Source organism: Bubalus kerabau, chromosome 1, assembly GCF_029407905.1.
Source record: "Bubalus kerabau isolate K-KA32 ecotype Philippines breed swamp buffalo chromosome 1, PCC_UOA_SB_1v2, whole genome shotgun sequence".
Taxonomy (NCBI): domain Eukaryota; kingdom Metazoa; phylum Chordata; class Mammalia; order Artiodactyla; family Bovidae; genus Bubalus; species Bubalus kerabau.
In genome coordinates this window covers 12767864-12785054 of record NC_073624.1, presented here as the reverse complement: position 1 = coordinate 12785054, position 17191 = coordinate 12767864, and the positions used below count along the sequence as shown (strand labels likewise).

The window sequence follows — 17191 nt, the reverse complement described above, 5'->3', positions numbered from 1 at the left end:
ACGCGGGCCTTTTAATGTTCTCTAATGCCCTCTGCTGGCAGAGGGAGGCTGCAGGCCTTAAAGGATAAACGTGCAGAGCATGGGTTGGCAAACCACAGCCTGTAGGCCAAACCCAGCTGCTGCCTGGTTCTTGTATGGAGTGTGAGCCAAGAACATTTTTAAATTTTTAAAGAGCTGTAAAAATATACAAACAAGAAGACATAACAGAGACCACATATGGCTTGCAAAGCCTAAAAATAATCTACTCTACATCATACATAATATCACTACACATAATGTATGTTAATATATACATGTGGTACTTTACAGGGGAAGTTTACCAAGCCCTGGGGTAGTCCCAGCCCCAGCACCACCAAAAAGAGTACACGGGGGAGCTTAGAAGACCAGAGACAACAGCTAAGGACTAACACAACAGCTGACTGTAGGGTGCATAAGAGGAAGACGTACTGTCATCAGAGACTATGCTTAATTAAACAGGATACTTAAAAGGTTTCGCAAAGAGACTCTGGAAGACAGTTACACTCACTGAGAATTTAGGAACAGCAGTTCACATAGGTCTTCTTTCCTGTTCCAGAGAATCTAAATCCTAAAAGGCCACAGGCAAGAGAGTACTTTAGTACTCGCCTACTGCCGTCCCCAGGTACTTCACCTCACTGACTGGAAGGGTCTTTTCTGACTTTGACTCCACTCATTTCATTGAAACTCAAGCAGGAAATTTTCTATTAAGCTTCTGAACTAGAAGTGAAACTGATCAGAAAATAATGGTTGAAAATAAAGATAGGTAAAAATAAATTTAAAAAAATTACTTCCCTGGGATGGCATATGAAATATAATACATAAAAGATCAATTTAAATCCAACCATGTCAACAATTGTATTAACTATAAAAGAAATAAACACCCCCAATTACAAGACAGACTGTAATACTGCCTAAAAACCCAGATTTAACCATATATTTTACAAATACATATATATGCAGACTAACATACCAGAAGAACCCTACCACATGTGCTGTCTACAAAAGACGCCTTTTAAATATAAAGACACAAATAGGCTGGAGGTAAAACAACTGATAAACAGCAAGCTAAAGCAAATTACTCTTCTTAAGGGGAAAATTTCCAGTCAGTCCCACTAATGGTAAATACACAGGAAGGAGGAATGGCTTCTCAGTGAGCAATGTGTCTTATAACAGATATGTCACTCCACCATATCTGGTATCAGCAGGACTAAATTCTCAGACAAAATCTACTCTATTTTCACCAAAGCTGAAGCCACTCAAGTATTAAGGGTAGAAAAGAAGAAAAATCAAAGAATCCAAGTGCTTAACTTGCCATTCTGTAAATTAAGCAATTCCTGGGATTAAAAAAAAGAACTTCCTAGGACATAACAGCCACTTCTATTTTATACCCTCCTTTCTGATGTGTGATTCCACACATGTATGCATTTGGAAAACATAAACTGTACTATGGATGAACAGTCTAATAAAGATAAACAATATGGTTTAAAAGGAAATAATCATATGAACATCTGAAAAAAATGTTATCCCAGACACAATCATACAAATCTGTAACAGACTCTCAGACTTTGTTTCATTAAATGTATTATTTTCCTGACTAATGAGTTCTCGGAATTGCTGCTCAGATTATTTTTGTGGTGATCACATGGTGTGACATGCAAAATGAAGTAACAGAGCAATACAATGCACAAACCATCTGCTTTAAACATTTAAATGCTATGATAACTAAGATCAAATGACTGATTTTCATTTTCTAATTACCTACTCCTCTTTCTAAACCAGCAGGGGCTCTTCATCTAGCGAAGATAGTAAATTTAAGCTCTTTTAAGGATAAATTCACAGTCACAATCAGGGAAGATCATACAAAGTGAAAAATCACCAAGTCAACTGCCAATAAGTTGGCAAGTAAGATTTTCACTACACAGTAAGTGCTTACTCTATAGGAAAACACTCAAGAGCACTTGAAATTTTTTTAGTACAAAATTTTGAAGCACTGAAGATACCAATCAATGTCAAGGTAAATCTGACCTTGAATTACCACAAGTCTTACCACCATTCTTCTACTCTCCTAAGTTGTCAATACACTGCTAACATTATAACATCCATAATCTTATTTTCTACCCTGCCAACATCCCCTTCTAAGAGAGTGTAAGCTAAGAGCCCATATATACTTTGCAAACAAAGGACTACTCCATACAACCGTATCAAACCACAGTCCTGACCCCTAGCCCTGAAATCATGTAATATTTGCAATGTTTTGTTTTCATAGGTTACTGATCTGCTTCCAAGCAAAGTCCATCATGTTTGACAATTCCAGAGTACTGGTTGATACCTAACATGCTAGAAAGATAACAACCCAGGTACTGAAGGTCTCTAAGCCAAAACCGCAAACAAGCAATTTTAGTATTAGCTAACTAACCTATATGTGCTGTGGGCAGCAGCCCCTTCCAGCTGCTTCTGGTCATTTTACCAGTTTCATACATACAGTCATTAACTTCACATAGCCATTAACTTCAAGGATAACAATGTGCTTCGAACCTCATTTTAAATGCTAATTCAAATTTCAACTTTTCTCAAGTCTTTAATTTATATGATTTTTTAAAAACTCCCTCATTGAAACATCCCCTGGATCCATTTTTATCTTGAGAAAAATATTTTCCAGCAGGTAATTTACAGGCATCTATGATGGACGGTTTCCCTTTATATCCTGGGAGTTCTAATGCTGATGGTATTTGTACTTTAACAATGAGCTTACCTACCTGACATACATGCTGAAAAGACAAAGGAAAAGGATGCACCCTAATTTTTTCACACACCAGATTATGAATTCCCTGGTTATAAGCACAGATGCTGAATATTATCTCCACAAAGAAGAATACAAAACACATCAACGGATTCATTGTGAGCTGGCAGGGTCTCTGTCCAGATCACGATATTACTTGACAAAAGATGAACGTCTTGGGCCTGACACAAAACAACAATAAAAGGCCACGAAGACCCAACACAGAACCCTGCCAAAACCTCCCCTTCCCCCCAGTGTGCTGTCACGATCAGAACAATCATACTGAGGACAAATCCTTTGTTACATGACTATAACTCTACAAATTCAAGTCATGGGCCCAAGTATAACACATCCCTGAATATGACATTCTATCCAGCACCAACCAGATGAGAGATCAGAGAAAAAGACCCAAAGCACAGCTAGAACGGGATTCTTAAAACCTAACTATACAGACTTAAACAATCCAAAGCAAAGAACAATGAAATCAGCCATGAAACCTTTCAGTAACTTAAACATATAATTTTTCCAGCCCCTCTCAGGAAAATACATACAGGCTTTTTAAAAACATACCATCCTTTATTAAAAAATGTAGCTTCACCAATCTGTTTTTTTAGAGCACAGAAAAAATGCCATCACCATAAACTCAGGATAGATACAACGACTAGCTTTCTCTCCCACTTTCAAGCCTTAAACATCAGTGTTGTTCAACAGCTTTTTAAACAAACCCAGTGATCAAGTGATCAATCCCCCCAGCCCATCCCTGTAATTACCTTCATATCATAGCCATAGGTCTCCCGAATGTCTTCATCAGAATCTGTCTCTTCATCGTCATAGTCCGCCGTTTGTCGAGGGGAAGAAGACACACTGCTCGCCACCCGATTGAAAGCAGACGGCTGGAAACTAGGCAAGTGTCCCTAAACAACAAGCAACCCAGAGATGAAGAGAGGCACTAAATACACATGAGTGTTAATGCATGCCTGAGTCCATCAAATTGTAATGAAGCAACTTACTGTTATTTTCCTAATACTGGTGAGCGATTTGATTTACTGCTTACACACTGACAGATATTACCCCATGAAATAGGGAAAAAAAGAAAAAAGAAAATTCTCAACTTGCCTGCAAGTCTGGGTTGGCTGCAGCTTTCTGGAGTTCTGCACTGATGATCTTTTCAGTTTTCTCCCGAGCTGCCTGCTCCACCATCCGCTGGCTCAACACGGACAGCTTGGCCAGGGCAGAAGACAGCTCGTCCGTGGCCAGGGCTTGCCGGGCCCTGTCCTGCCAGCTCATAGCACGTTCTGTCAAACACTGAAGGGCCTCCCCCTCGGGCAGCCGCACCGGCAACTTCTGAAGGGACACCAGGAGGGACAGAATCGTCTCCAGCCGCGGCCTTCGAGACCGCATGCAGAGAGGACAAAGGAATTTTACTTCCTTAGCCTGCCAGCTGGACCCCTTCTTCTGGGAACTCGATTTAGGAAGAGGAACACAGCTGTTGTGAAACCAGTCTTTGCAGAGCTCACATTGGAGCATAAACCCGCTCGCTGTCTTGCGGCAAATGCAAAACTTGACGTCCTCTATGCGGTCCACCATGCTCATCTTGGCAAGGTTCGCTGCCCTGAGGGAATGCATGGCTTCCAGCTCCTTCTGCTCCCGCTCTTTGAAAACTGCCACCTGCGTACGACAAACATTTGACTGAAGGGAGTCATTGCAAAATGTTCCCAAAATAAAAAATCTTCAAGCGTAGGGACCATCTCCACACTGCAGACTCATGTTGACAAAGCACTGTCTATTTTTTTGGCCACACCTTGTAGTATGTGGGATCTCAGTTCCCCAACAAGGGATTGAACCCACAGCACCTCCACTGGAAGCACAGAATCTTAACCACTGGACCACCAGGGAAGTCCCAAGCACTGTGCTTAAAAAAAAAAAAAAAAAAAATCCATCGTTTTCCTAAAATTTGGGGCAGCCTGACAGTTTCTATGCAAATACTCATCTGTGACATAAGCAAACTGCCGTTATATATAACAATGTCCAACAGTCGAGTAGTTAATTCTCTCATAAGGGGCAGGAGAAAGATGGTATACCTTGAAATCAAGCCACCCTGGTATCAGGCCGGGCTCTTGTACTTATCAAGACTCCCGATCCAGGTTTTCTGAATCTCAGTTTTCCAAAAAATGAGAATATTAGTAACTTCACTTTGCTGTTTTAAGGATTAAATAAGATAACACACGACAGTGCCTAATTTGGCACCTGGCACAAGATAAACATTTCATCGGTACTGACTCCCTACCTCCTTCTAATTCATTCTCTGGGGGAAGCCCAATACAAATCAATTTTATTTCTTTCTTGGAATTTCCAGCTTATGGAGAAGAGTAAAAAAGGCTGACGACTAATTATAGTAAGGTTTTATGTAACTCATTTCAAAAAAAATATATAAAAACAAAACTTAATTATCATGAATATTATCAGGGCATCTTCTTTTTAAACTCTGTTAGCTTTGAAACTATTTTGAGGCAATTTCAGTGCTATTTGTCTGGCAAGACTGACTCACTAGGCAGGCTAACAAGAAATTATTTCCATCAGCCTCAAAACAGGATCATTTGCAGGCAGGAAGGGCCATATGAAGTCACTTAGTGAATGCGATTCCCCACTATTACATATTGCCCAAGCTCATTTTTATTTTCTACTTCCTCAGGCTCCTTGTAATCATAACATATCCCTCCTACTCTACAATAAAACCCATAATTTTAATTATCTACAAACACTTTTTTGCATACTCACTATATTACTGAATGCTACCAAGAGAGGCAAAGACTGCAAACAGCAGCTGCAGTCAGTCAGCTGGTACCATTCCTTTGAAGAGCACAACAGCATTAAGCACCATTAAACACTCTAAAATCTTAGCCTGGTAATCCCATTACTAAGAGTCAAGTGTAGGAAAACAATCTGAAAAAGGAAAAGGCTAAGTCCACTTTGCTATTATCCATAATACTGAACACCGAGTAACAACAAAAATGATCAGTATCAGAAATGTGTTCAGTAAATTATGGACAATTTGATGGACTACTGGACAACTATTAAAACAATAAAGAGGGATATGGACAGGGCAATTTTAGGGAGAGAGAACAGTTTTTATATACTTTGACTTCAAATATTAAAAAGGTGTGAAATATGTACAACCATGAAGTCAAAGATAAACTAGACAAAAATAAAAAGTTAGGAACATAAAAAAGTGACTGCTTCACAGAACGCTGCATTCACCAAGCAAATTCAAGAAGCACTCTAACTCTCACCACTGTGGCTGCGTCTCTGGTTTCCTCCAGTCCTTCCTCCAGGTCACTCAAAGGCTCAAGGTCCAGATCCTTTTCTTTTTCTTTTTCTATCAGTTCTTTTACTTTTTTCCTTCTATTTTTTCCACTCCCATAAATACCAATGTCAGTCCGGGGACTAAGCACCTACAAAAATAAAACCAAACATTGAGCTCTGGTTTTAAAAAAATCTCAAAACTGAAAATAAAAGTAACCATTTATTGACCACTCACATGTCCCAGACACATTCTTAAAAACTTCACGTGCATTATCGAACTCAAACTTCCCAAGAAGCCTCTGAAGTAGGTGGTATTATCTCCACAAACAAGGGGAACAGGTTCAGAAAGGCAACAAGTTGCCCACAGACACAGCATTAACACCAGGAATCCGTCCTCAAACATGAAACAATCTTGTTCCAATGTCTATGCTCTTAACTATGTTCCAACTGTTCAACATGAAAAGGGTAATGAGCATTTAAATTTGTGCTTCTCACTATTTACAACAACCAAGACATGGAAGCAACCTAAGTGTCTACTGACAAGAGGAATGGATACAGATGTGGTGCATATATACAATGCAATACTACTCAGCTGCAAAAAAAGAATGAAATAATGCCATTTGCAGCAATATAGATGGACCAAGAGATGATTATACTAAGTGAAGTAAGTCAGAACAACAAATATCATATGATATCACTTACATGTGGAATCTAAAAAAAGAAATACATACGAACTTATTAACAAAACAGAAGCAGCTTCACAGACATAGAAAACAAACATGGTTACCAAAGGGAAAAGGTGGGGAGAGGAATAAATTAGAAGTTTGTGGCTAACAGATATATAATACCTATATAAAAAATAGATAAACAAGGCCCTACTGTATAGCACATGGAACTATATTCAATACCTTGCAATACCTATAATGGAAAATAATCTGAAAAAGAAAATATATATGTATAACTGAACCACTGTGCTGTACATGAGAAACTAACACAACATTATATGTAAATCAACTATACTTCAAGGTAAAAAAAAAATTTTTTTTAATTTGTGCTTCTGAGAATAATAAGATCTTTTGGTGCTAAGAGTCCATGATAACAACAGAGATAAGATGCAGGCTGACACAGTGTAAGGTGAACTGTAAGTTAAGTCTGTTCAGGGTTCCAGATTACTAGCCAACATCTGATACCACCCAGTGGCAATGAACTTGTATAACCACGACCAGATAAACTGACAACCACCCTCACCTTAGGTAATGGGTCACCTACTTCTGGGGAGGGCACTGAAGGGCACGCAACATGAAAACAAACCGCTCCTCACCTGTAGCAGTGTGTGGCTGGAATTCTTCTTGAGAAAGGTCCTCCCTGTCCGTTCTCTCCAGGCCCGAGCTGCTGCCACTTGAGACTCCACCTGGGGCAGCGCATCAAGACGCACGGGGATAGGGCGGCCTTTAGCAGATAAGCTCTCCAGCTGCTCCAAGTAAGCATAATTGCTGCCACTCTGGGAAACAGAAGTACAGCCTTACATAATCTGTGATCTCTCATGGAGTCTGGCAATACACTATTAGTAGATCTTATAAAGAGTTTAGTGCTAACCTTTTCCATTAACTATTAAGTCTTTAAACCTAATTGTATCTCTTATTTCCAATGTCCTTTAAAAAATGTTTGTATAAATTCATGTTGTCAAAGGTTTTTTAAAATGAATTATCAAGGGACCCAGTAAGATGTAAAAACTAGTTCAAAGGACAATCTAAAAACAAACATATAAATGCAATTAGGAATGAGGAAAAGTAAAAGTGAAGTCGTTCAGTTGTGTCCAACTCTTTGCGACCCCAGGGACTGTAGGCTACCAGGCTCCCCCATCCATGAGATTTTCCAGGCAAGAATACTGGAGTGGGTTACCATTTCCTTCTCCAGGGGATCTTCCCAACCCAGGGATCAAACCCAGGTCTCCTGCATTGTAGGCTGACCTTTACCATCTGAGCCACCATGGAAGTCAGGAATGAGGAAAGGAATTTGCTAATAGATGGAAACAGGCATTTAATATCATCCAGGTCAGTGGAATCACCTTTTCTACAGTGTGGAGAATCATTTGTTCCTTACAAATGTAACTGTTTTCCTACAGACTAATTAAGTCACATTACTATGGTTTTTAAATAACTGACAGAGTTGTAATGAGCATGGTAGAAGAAAGTCTAAGGCACATACTCCGAGAATCAAATAAACCCGGGTGGTTCGCTAAACAACATCCACTACTCCACTGAAAGGACATCATAGTCTCTTCTGCCTGTTTCAAAGTCTTTCAAAATTTTTCCAACTACTATAGAGCAGTATCTAAGTTCTGACAACCTCCTCCATTTACAGACAAGAGTGGATATTCTACTAAGTAACAACGTGTCAGTATTTCCACTTAATGAAAATAATCAGTTTTTAAACTCAAGAGTGCTTTCAATTTACTGACATTAAATAATTAAGTCATCACAGGAAATGGAAGAGTTAGTCAGTAATCCATCCCAGGGTCTTGGCAAGAACATCAGAGTATCAGGTTGGCGGCCCACAGACGACAATCCAGAGTGATCCCTCAGACGGTACGACTCTCCAAGAAGACATACAGAACACCTTCTGGCTAGGCCAGGACACAGCCCCTCCCAGCCTGTGTACCCTGAAGGGCAGCAGAAAATGTCCACTTTTTCAGAGCCCCCAAGTCCATCCTCCCACCAAAGGGAAGAGCTTGGTGAGAAATAGTCCTTGGAAAACCAGAGCAGCTACCTCTACTTGCCAGCTCAGTTCTTCAATCATAAACAGCCAACTAAAGATTATCAGTCATCTGATAACTGCCTGAAACTGGTCAAAGATGAAAAAACCGAGGGGAGTCCTGATGAAAACAAGTAATTTTAAAACACAGAACAGAAAGAGTAGCAACTAAGCAGGTCCCAGAAAAACTCAACTGAAAAAAAAGCAAAACAGAAGTCATTAGACCATGACATCTCCTCTAAGGGCAGCAGCTGTTTAGTGGGAGAGCTGGTTTCCTTTCTCTTTCAGTCCAGTCCTACAACATACTCACCACTGTAAACGCTGCAGTGAATGACCTCTGTAACTCAGAAGGAACCTTATGTATTAAAGCATACTTTCATCTCCAGTATTTAATTCCCTGTTTTGAGTTACGTATGTGTTATATATGTCTTTTCAACTAGAATATGCCACTTTGAGGTCCAGGGTTGTATCTTTACACCCTTCTCTCACATTCCTACTCCCAAACATCCAGATGAGTCCCAAGAGTATTGTGGGGTTCAGTAAATGTCAGTTTCATTTTCTTTTCCTGCTATTTGTTTCAAAAGTAATTCGAGGACAGTGGGGCAGGGGCTAAATTAGGAGTTTGGGATTAACATATACCCACTCCTGTCCTTTCCTGGCGGCGTAGTGGGTTAAGACTCTGCCTGCCAATGCAGGGGATGTGGGTTCAGTCCCCGGTCTGGGAGGATTCCACTGCCCATGCACCACAACTACAACTACTGAGTCCACACACCTCGAGTCCTTGCTCTGCAACAAGAGAAGCCCCTGCAATGAGAAGCCCAAGCACAGCAACAAAGAGCAGCCCCCGCTTGCTGCAACTAGAGAAAGCCCCCGCAAAGCAACAAAGACCCATGACAGCAAAAAATAAATATTTTTTTTTTAAGTACACACTATATATATAAAATAGGTAAACAAGGGCCTACTGTATAGCACAGGGAACTATACTCTATCTTGTAGCAACCTATAATAGAAAAGAATCTGAAAAAGATTATATATATAAAAAACTGAACCACTTTGCTGTACACTTAAAATAAGCACAACACTGTAAATTAACTCTACTTCCATTTTAAAAAAGTAACTCATGTACATGGCAAGAGTCAAATACAGCAGGAAATAAACTCCCTACTGCTAGGCATTAATTAAATGGCTAATTCTGTCATCTCTCACAGCAAGAAGTCAACAGAAACAAGTTATGTTTAAATAGGTAATACATGTTTAAAAATAAAAATCAGATAAAAGAACAAGTGAATTTCAAGTACACAATCACTTCAGTACAGAATTAAAGGCTTCAAGGATTCAGGTGTGAGATACCATTCCCTGAATGGTAGACAACTCAAGAGGTTCTTTACCTGAATAGCTTCCACTTTAGTTGTCCATTCTCGGGCCTTCTGTAAGGCTTCTTTCAGGGACAATACGTTGGGCAGAAAGGCTGGAATGCTCTTAGCTTCATTCACGATGCTTTCTAAACTCGCCACACTGTGCCTAGGCCTTGATAAACATAAGAACAGGGAGGACGCATGAGAATAAGTCAATCTACTGCTGCTGCTGTCGCTTCAGTCGTGTCCGACTCTGTGCGACCCCATAGATGGCAGCCCACCAGGCTCCGCTGTCCCTGGGATTCTCCAGGCAAGAACACTGGAGTGGGTTGCCATTTCCTTCTCCAATGCATGAAAGTGAAAAGTTAAAGGGAAGTCGCTCAGTCGTGTCCAACCCTCAGCGACCCCACGGACTGCAGCCTACCAGGCTCCTCCGTCCATGGGATTTTCTACTACCAACACTTAAATAACACTTGTACAACATGTAAAAGAACTTTCATACATGTGACTTCGCTTAATTCTCACCATAAGCCTATGAGAGAGGCAAACAGCTACTACCTTCATTTCCATTTTACAGGTAAGTCTAACTCAAGATCAATTACTTTCTCAAAGTCATTTAATGCAGTAAATGGCACACACGAAGCACCGACTCAGAATCAGTGTCAGATCCTGTGCTTTTTCCTACACTAAACTACCTCTGTATCAGTTTCCACAGGATCTGAAACTGTCAGAGATGCCTAAGAGACAGCAGTGTAGGAAGCAGTGGTCTAGAAGTCCACTGATGTTGACATTTAATTTAATTATAAGCACTAACACCTCGCTACACAAAGAAGACCAAAATACAGACCTTATCCTAAGAAATATACTTGTACTGGGAACTAAGAACAAATGACTATGGGTTCACTACTAGGGAAAGAGTGATTAATCTGACCTGGGAGAGTTGAAAAGGGTTCTGAACTAGGCCTTAAATAAGAAGTGTGATTTGGTCGTGTGAAGGATTAAAGGAAAAACATCCGGAATTTAATGAACAAAGATGTGGAGAAAACTTGAAGTTATTAAAACAAGTTTAAGATGAGGGATAGTGAGAACGGGAGGCGGGGAGGGAGTAACAGCAAGAAGGAGGGGAATCTAGCAGAAAAGAAAGATGCAGATTAAGAGGTCTTCAGGGCTGTGAATTCGGAGAAGGCAATGGCACCCCACTCCAGTACTCTTGCCTGGAAAATCCCATTGGCGGAAGAGCCTGGTAGGCTGCAGTCCATGGGGTCGCTAAGAGTCGGACACGACTGAGAGACTTCACTTTCACTTTCATGCACTGGAGAAGGAAATGGCAACCCACTCCAGTGTTCTTGCCTGGAGAATCCCAGGGACGGGGGAGCCTGGTGGGCTGCTGTCTATGGGGTCGCACAGAGTCAGACACGACTGAAGTGACTTAGCAGTAGCAGCAGCAGGGCTGTGAATTAAGGTCTATGTGAGCAATGGGAAACTACTGAGAGTGGGAACAGTTTGAGTACCCATGATCCCTATTATGTGTTAAGCACTGTGCTATGTCCCTGGGACGATTAATGGACAAGATGATACAGTCCTTGCCTTCATAAAACCTTTTAATCTTGGGGGAAGGGATTATCAATAAAACGTTACAATACACCATAATTGCAATAATAAAGAAAAAGCAAGATGCTGTCAGAATATACAGTAGGGGGACTTGGTTGACTTGGCAGTAAGGAAGGCTTCCTAGAAGTGACCTCTAAGCTGGCTTCTCCTTTCTGAATATGAACTAGTCAGGAATGCCAGGACCAGGCCAGGGGAGGGGTGGTGAAGGTGCACCAACGTAGGTGGACAGAGGGGAAACGTGTACCCCAGGGCTGGTGCGGGGAGGGGGGGGTCATTATGTCTGGAACACAGAACACAAGAAAAAGAAGGGCAAGGGGTCACGGTAGGTATTTAAGCAAGGGGTTAGATTACAAAAAGTCAGGTTGAGGAAGTCTGAACTTCACTCCAAGTGGATTGGGAAACAGTGGTGGGCTTTAAGCAGGGAAGTCAAACTGTCACTTCTGCACTTTAGGAAAATACTAATTTCACTGTGAAGAATGGATGACAGAGGGGTGAGATTATAGACAGAACCTGGTGCTGTGTGCTAAGCCAGCTCTAACAACAGCCCAAAGAAAAAGAATCAAAGAGAAAAACACCAAAGAAACAGCATCAGCAGGACTCAGGAGCTGAGTCTGAGGGGAAGGAAATGGGAGGGCAGGGCCAACACTAATTTCCAGAGTTCTGGCTTGTTCAAATGAGTGAAAGAGGGTTTAATTCAAAGAAAAGAGGAACAAAGGAAGAGAACACGGGAAGCAGTGGATGAAGGTTATTTTGAATACGGGGAGTCTGGGGCACCTACAGGACATCCTCTGGAATTATTTAACAACCAGATGATAGCTACAGGTAAAAAAACAAACTTGTGTTCTAGATGAGGATTTGGAGTTAGTCTGCACAAAGATGGTAAATGGAGACAAGAAGTGAGATGAAATTTCCAAGGAAGGGTACAAAGTGAGCAGAGAAGTGGCCTAGGTCAGAATCCTGGGGAAACCACTCTAAAAGGGGGAGAGAGAGGCCAAAACCAGGAGGAAGAGATCCAGAAAGGAGCAGTCAGCAGCTAACCATCGCTCAGGATGCAGAATGTTAATGATGCATTTCAGAAGAGCTTTGACAGGAGCTGGAAAACTGACTCCATCAGTCCTCTCTACCAACTTCATTTTCTTCATGACACTAATTTGTTGAAACTCTGGGAAGATCTCCTGGAGAAGGAAAAGGCAACCCACTCCAGTATGCTCGCCTGGAGAATCCCATGGACAGAGAAGTCTGGCAGGCTACATACAGTCCATGGGATCGCAAAGAGTCGGACAGGAGTGAATGACTAACACTTTCACTTTTCATTCACTTCTTCATCTGTGTCTCCCCACTATGTTGGCCAATTTTAGAACAGACTTTCCTATCAAATGAATCCAAAATAAGTGACTGGCCAAGTAATTAAGCACATGGAAACTTTGGAATGAAGTAGAAAAGGCTTTAAATTTGAGCTGTATTATTTAACAACTATGTGATCTCTGTAAGCATGCCAATTTCCTCATCCTCACAAAGGAAATTATATTAATATTAATCTTTGGTGAAAAAATACTTTCATACAGAACATGGAAGTCAAACTGACGGATGCCTGACTTCAATCTCGCAAATCTATTGGGTGCCGATGCTAACGCCTTCCATTCTCCTGCCTGCCTCTCATCTCCCTCTACTTCCCCGCGTGAATCCCCTGCTGGGGTAAAATAAACACCACTCAGCTTCTGTCACCTGGGCACACACTGACACATTCCTTAAGCTGATCTTAGGACATTTCTCTTACCTCCCCTCCCATTTCAATCCCACTCATTCTTCAAGGCTTGACTTAAGATCTCCTCTTTCTCTCAAGCATCTCTTCTAACCATCCAAGCTACAATGACCTTTCCCCCTCTGATTCTAGCATTTTTCTGTTCCTCTCAGTTAACAACATACTGTAGCAGAGCTTCGTATTTCTTAGCTGCTAACTAGAGTAGCAGTAATGGTGAGACTGTAAACAAAACACTACTTTGTATCACTTACTAAAGTACTTAACAAAGGACTCTGCACACAGTGTGCTCACAAGATTTGAAACTGTCCATATGCAGACCCACTTGGTAACCTAGTGACCACTCGTGGAAGGCACAAGACATTCAACTCAACAGACCTTTATGTTCCTCCTCCCTCTCTACTTTCTAACCTACATCTTAAACAGGGGACAGTCACCAATAGATGTGTGTTCACCTTGCCTGTAGGCAGACCTTGGCCTTCTCTTCCCATCGCTCAGAGACTGTGAGGAGCTCCTGAAGCTCGGCCATCGCTTTCTCCACAGCATGGTGGGGTGCCAAGCCGACCCCAGAGTCTATCAACTTCTTCATGACATCCAAGGTGACCTGCTGAGGGTCCGACAGCGTCAGTCTTACTTCATCCAACCAGCGAGCTTGCTGCAGCTCTTGCTTTAGTCGAGCTAACTCTGGGAGCTCCACATATAGACTGGAGCCCATATCGATCAACATCTGGAGTTTGGACGAGTCTGGGGTCTCGTCCATCATGGCCTCCTGAGCACGCTCATGAAACTCCTCCACGTCATCAAGCAAATTCTGAAAAGGTCAAAGGAATAAAGAACAAACTTAGAAGATACAAAATGACTACAGAATACATATGGTTCTGGCAAACTACCAAATTCTAGACTATTTAATAATCTCATCATCATAGCACCAAACAGACATATGATAAAGACATAAATATGCTTCTCTGTAATTACTTACACACCCCTTTTCAATATGATTAAGTCACTTTATTTTTTTGGCCCCAAAATCACTGCAGACGGTGACTGCAGCCATGAGATTGAAAGACACTTACTCCTTGGAAGGAAAGTTATGACCAACCTAGAGAGTATATTAAACAGCAGAGACATTACTTTGCCAACAAAGGTCCGTCTAGTCAAGGCTACCATTTTTCCAGTAGTCATATATGAATGTGAGAGTTGGACTATACAGAAAGAATTGATGCTTTTGAACTGTGGTGTTGGAGAAGACTCTTCAGAGTTCCTTGGACTGCAGGGAGATCCAACCAGTCCATTCTAGAAGAGATCAGTCCTGAATATTCATTAGGACTGATGTTGAAGCAGAAACTCCAATACTTTGGCCATATGATGTGAAGAGCTGACTCATTTGAAAAGACCCTGATGCTGGGAAAGACTGAAGGTGGGAGGAAAAGGGGACGACAGAGGATGAGATGGTTGGATGGTGTCACCGACTCAATGGACATGAGTTTGAGTAAACCCTGGGAGTTGGTGATGGACAGGGAGGCCTGGCGTGCTGCCGTCCATGGGGTCATAAAGAGTCAGACATGACTAAGCAACTGAACTGGTCACTCAAAAATATTTCATGACTGCTGAGTTAGATGCAGGCACTAGTCTAGGCACACAGCATTAAACAAAAAATACAACATCCTTGTCCTCAAGGAACACATGTTTTAATGTAAGTGGCCAGACACTGAAGACATGAATATAATGCTTCAGTTAGTCTTCAGTGCTATGAAAGTAAAACAGGGCAATTCAATACAAAAGTGATCAGAGGTGATGAGGTGGCACAGGGGAGCATATTACTTCACAATGATGATCACAACCAAAACTACAGTGAGGAGGTACAGGAGGAAGACTAGTTCAGGAAGGGCAAATAGTAACTGCAAAAGCTTTTAAAGAGGAATGAGCTTGTGTCTTGGTCCAAAGTGGATGATGGAGAGCAAAGTGGACACAGGAGAAACATGGTTAAAGAATGAGCAGAGGTCCGATTACACAGCGCCATGCAGATTAATGACCATCACTTCGCATTCACTCTGACGGCTCTGGGGAGCCACGAGGATCCTATCCACGGGCAAGTGACGTGACCTGGTTTCTGTTTCACATGATCACTCTGGTTACTGCGTGAGAAGTGAGCTGTCAGAACAAGAGCAAAAGAAGACAGACCAGTTAAGGAGCTGCTGCAGTTATCTAAGGGCAGACTCCCACGGTTTCGGGCATAATTTAAGTGACGGAGACGATGACTAGCAGTCGACTCTGGGAGACATTTTAGAGGCAATGTAACAGCAGCACTAGTTTTGAAACTGAATGTGATATATAAGGGAATAAGGCAATTAAGGATTTTGATTCATCTCATCTAAAATGCCTTTCAGTCCACCACAGGCAAATGGAGTGGCTGCAACTGGATGGACGAGTGTGCAGAAAAGAAGAAAGACAGTCAGAGCTGGGCATCAACTGGATACAGGTGATATTTAATGTCACCAAGAAGAGATCAGGACCTCGAGAAGAAAGGGCTAAGACTCCCAATATATTCCAAACCCAGAAGCCAAGCTGAGGAGAAAATGAACAGCTTTCCTAAAGAGGAAGGAACTGTGAATCGTGAATCTGAGATAACCACAGTGTGGTGTCAGATGTTTAGAAAAGAAAATCTCTCAGGAAGGAAAGCATGGTCAATAATCAGAACACTCCTATGGCAGGGGGTTCAGACAATACAACTGACGTTGATTGCACTGTCGATAACCTTGACAAAAACCATTTTAGTTACCCAGCCGTGGCCAAATCACAGAAAGACACCACAACTTACCAGAAGTTAACTATACAGATTAATGTATCTGAGAGACACTTCTGAGATTTTACATATTCATTAAGCCATGATGGCCCTGGTAATTTCAGAGCCCTGCATTTTAAAAACTTCATGGGCTAGTAATTCACTGATACATTGATTCCTTTAACTAGTTTTCTGCATTTCAATTACATCTACGTTAAATGGAGGTTCTGGCCTAAAAGTAACAGAGAAAAAAAATATTTCTAAACTAGCCTTAGTTCCAGAATTTTAAAGGAGGAATTAAAGACTAAGAATGAAACCAAGAGAGTTCTTACTACCTACTGAAAAACCTTAAACAGCAGCACTTATTTGAGAAAAGAAACATACAGAACAAAAAGACGAATCAAGACACACTCACTATTCTCTTTACCCCAGAAAGAACGTGATACTCCACCTTTACTTGTCGAGCTTGGCTGATGACACATGGAAGACTGAAGAGCTGCTGGACAAAGGCCTTCAGCTCTTCCACTGTCAGTTTGGTCCGTGTCCTCCCACCATCTGGGCTCTGCCTGGTGTCAGACAATGTTGAGACGTAAGTAAGAAAATTCAGTCACTCCAGCATTAAGGGGGCTTCTAGTCTCTTCAGAATTCTAACCCAAGAAATCCCAAAATACAAGTGTCTGAGGGATTTCATTTTCAAATGAGATTCTTAGCTCTTCAGTTAATGGCTCAAAGATTCAACTCTCTAAATTACAGTTCTTCCAACCTTACAAGTATTAAACATCTCAAACACTTAATAAATTCTCACAGTAAAATGTTAAGTTCACTGATAA

The 17191-nt window shown here is 41.4% G+C and overlaps 1 protein-coding gene across 2 annotated transcripts in view; it reads right to left on the bottom strand.

The window, feature by feature from the left end:
• KDM5A (lysine demethylase 5A) overlaps nt 1-17191 on the bottom strand; it is a 65180-nt gene that overhangs the window by 15388 nt on the left and 32601 nt on the right. For both annotated transcript variants that reach the window (XM_055568383.1, XM_055568391.1), the window contains exons 18-24: nt 16813-16927; nt 14035-14390; nt 10243-10381; nt 7422-7601; nt 6088-6249; nt 3914-4465; nt 3568-3711 (exon numbers count right to left, since the gene is read on the bottom strand). In XM_055568383.1, coding sequence (XP_055424358.1) covers nt 3568-3711; nt 3914-4465; nt 6088-6249; nt 7422-7601; nt 10243-10381; nt 14035-14390; nt 16813-16927 — 1648 coding nt within the window. The remainder of the gene's footprint in view (nt 1-3567; nt 3712-3913; nt 4466-6087; nt 6250-7421; nt 7602-10242; nt 10382-14034; nt 14391-16812; nt 16928-17191) is intronic.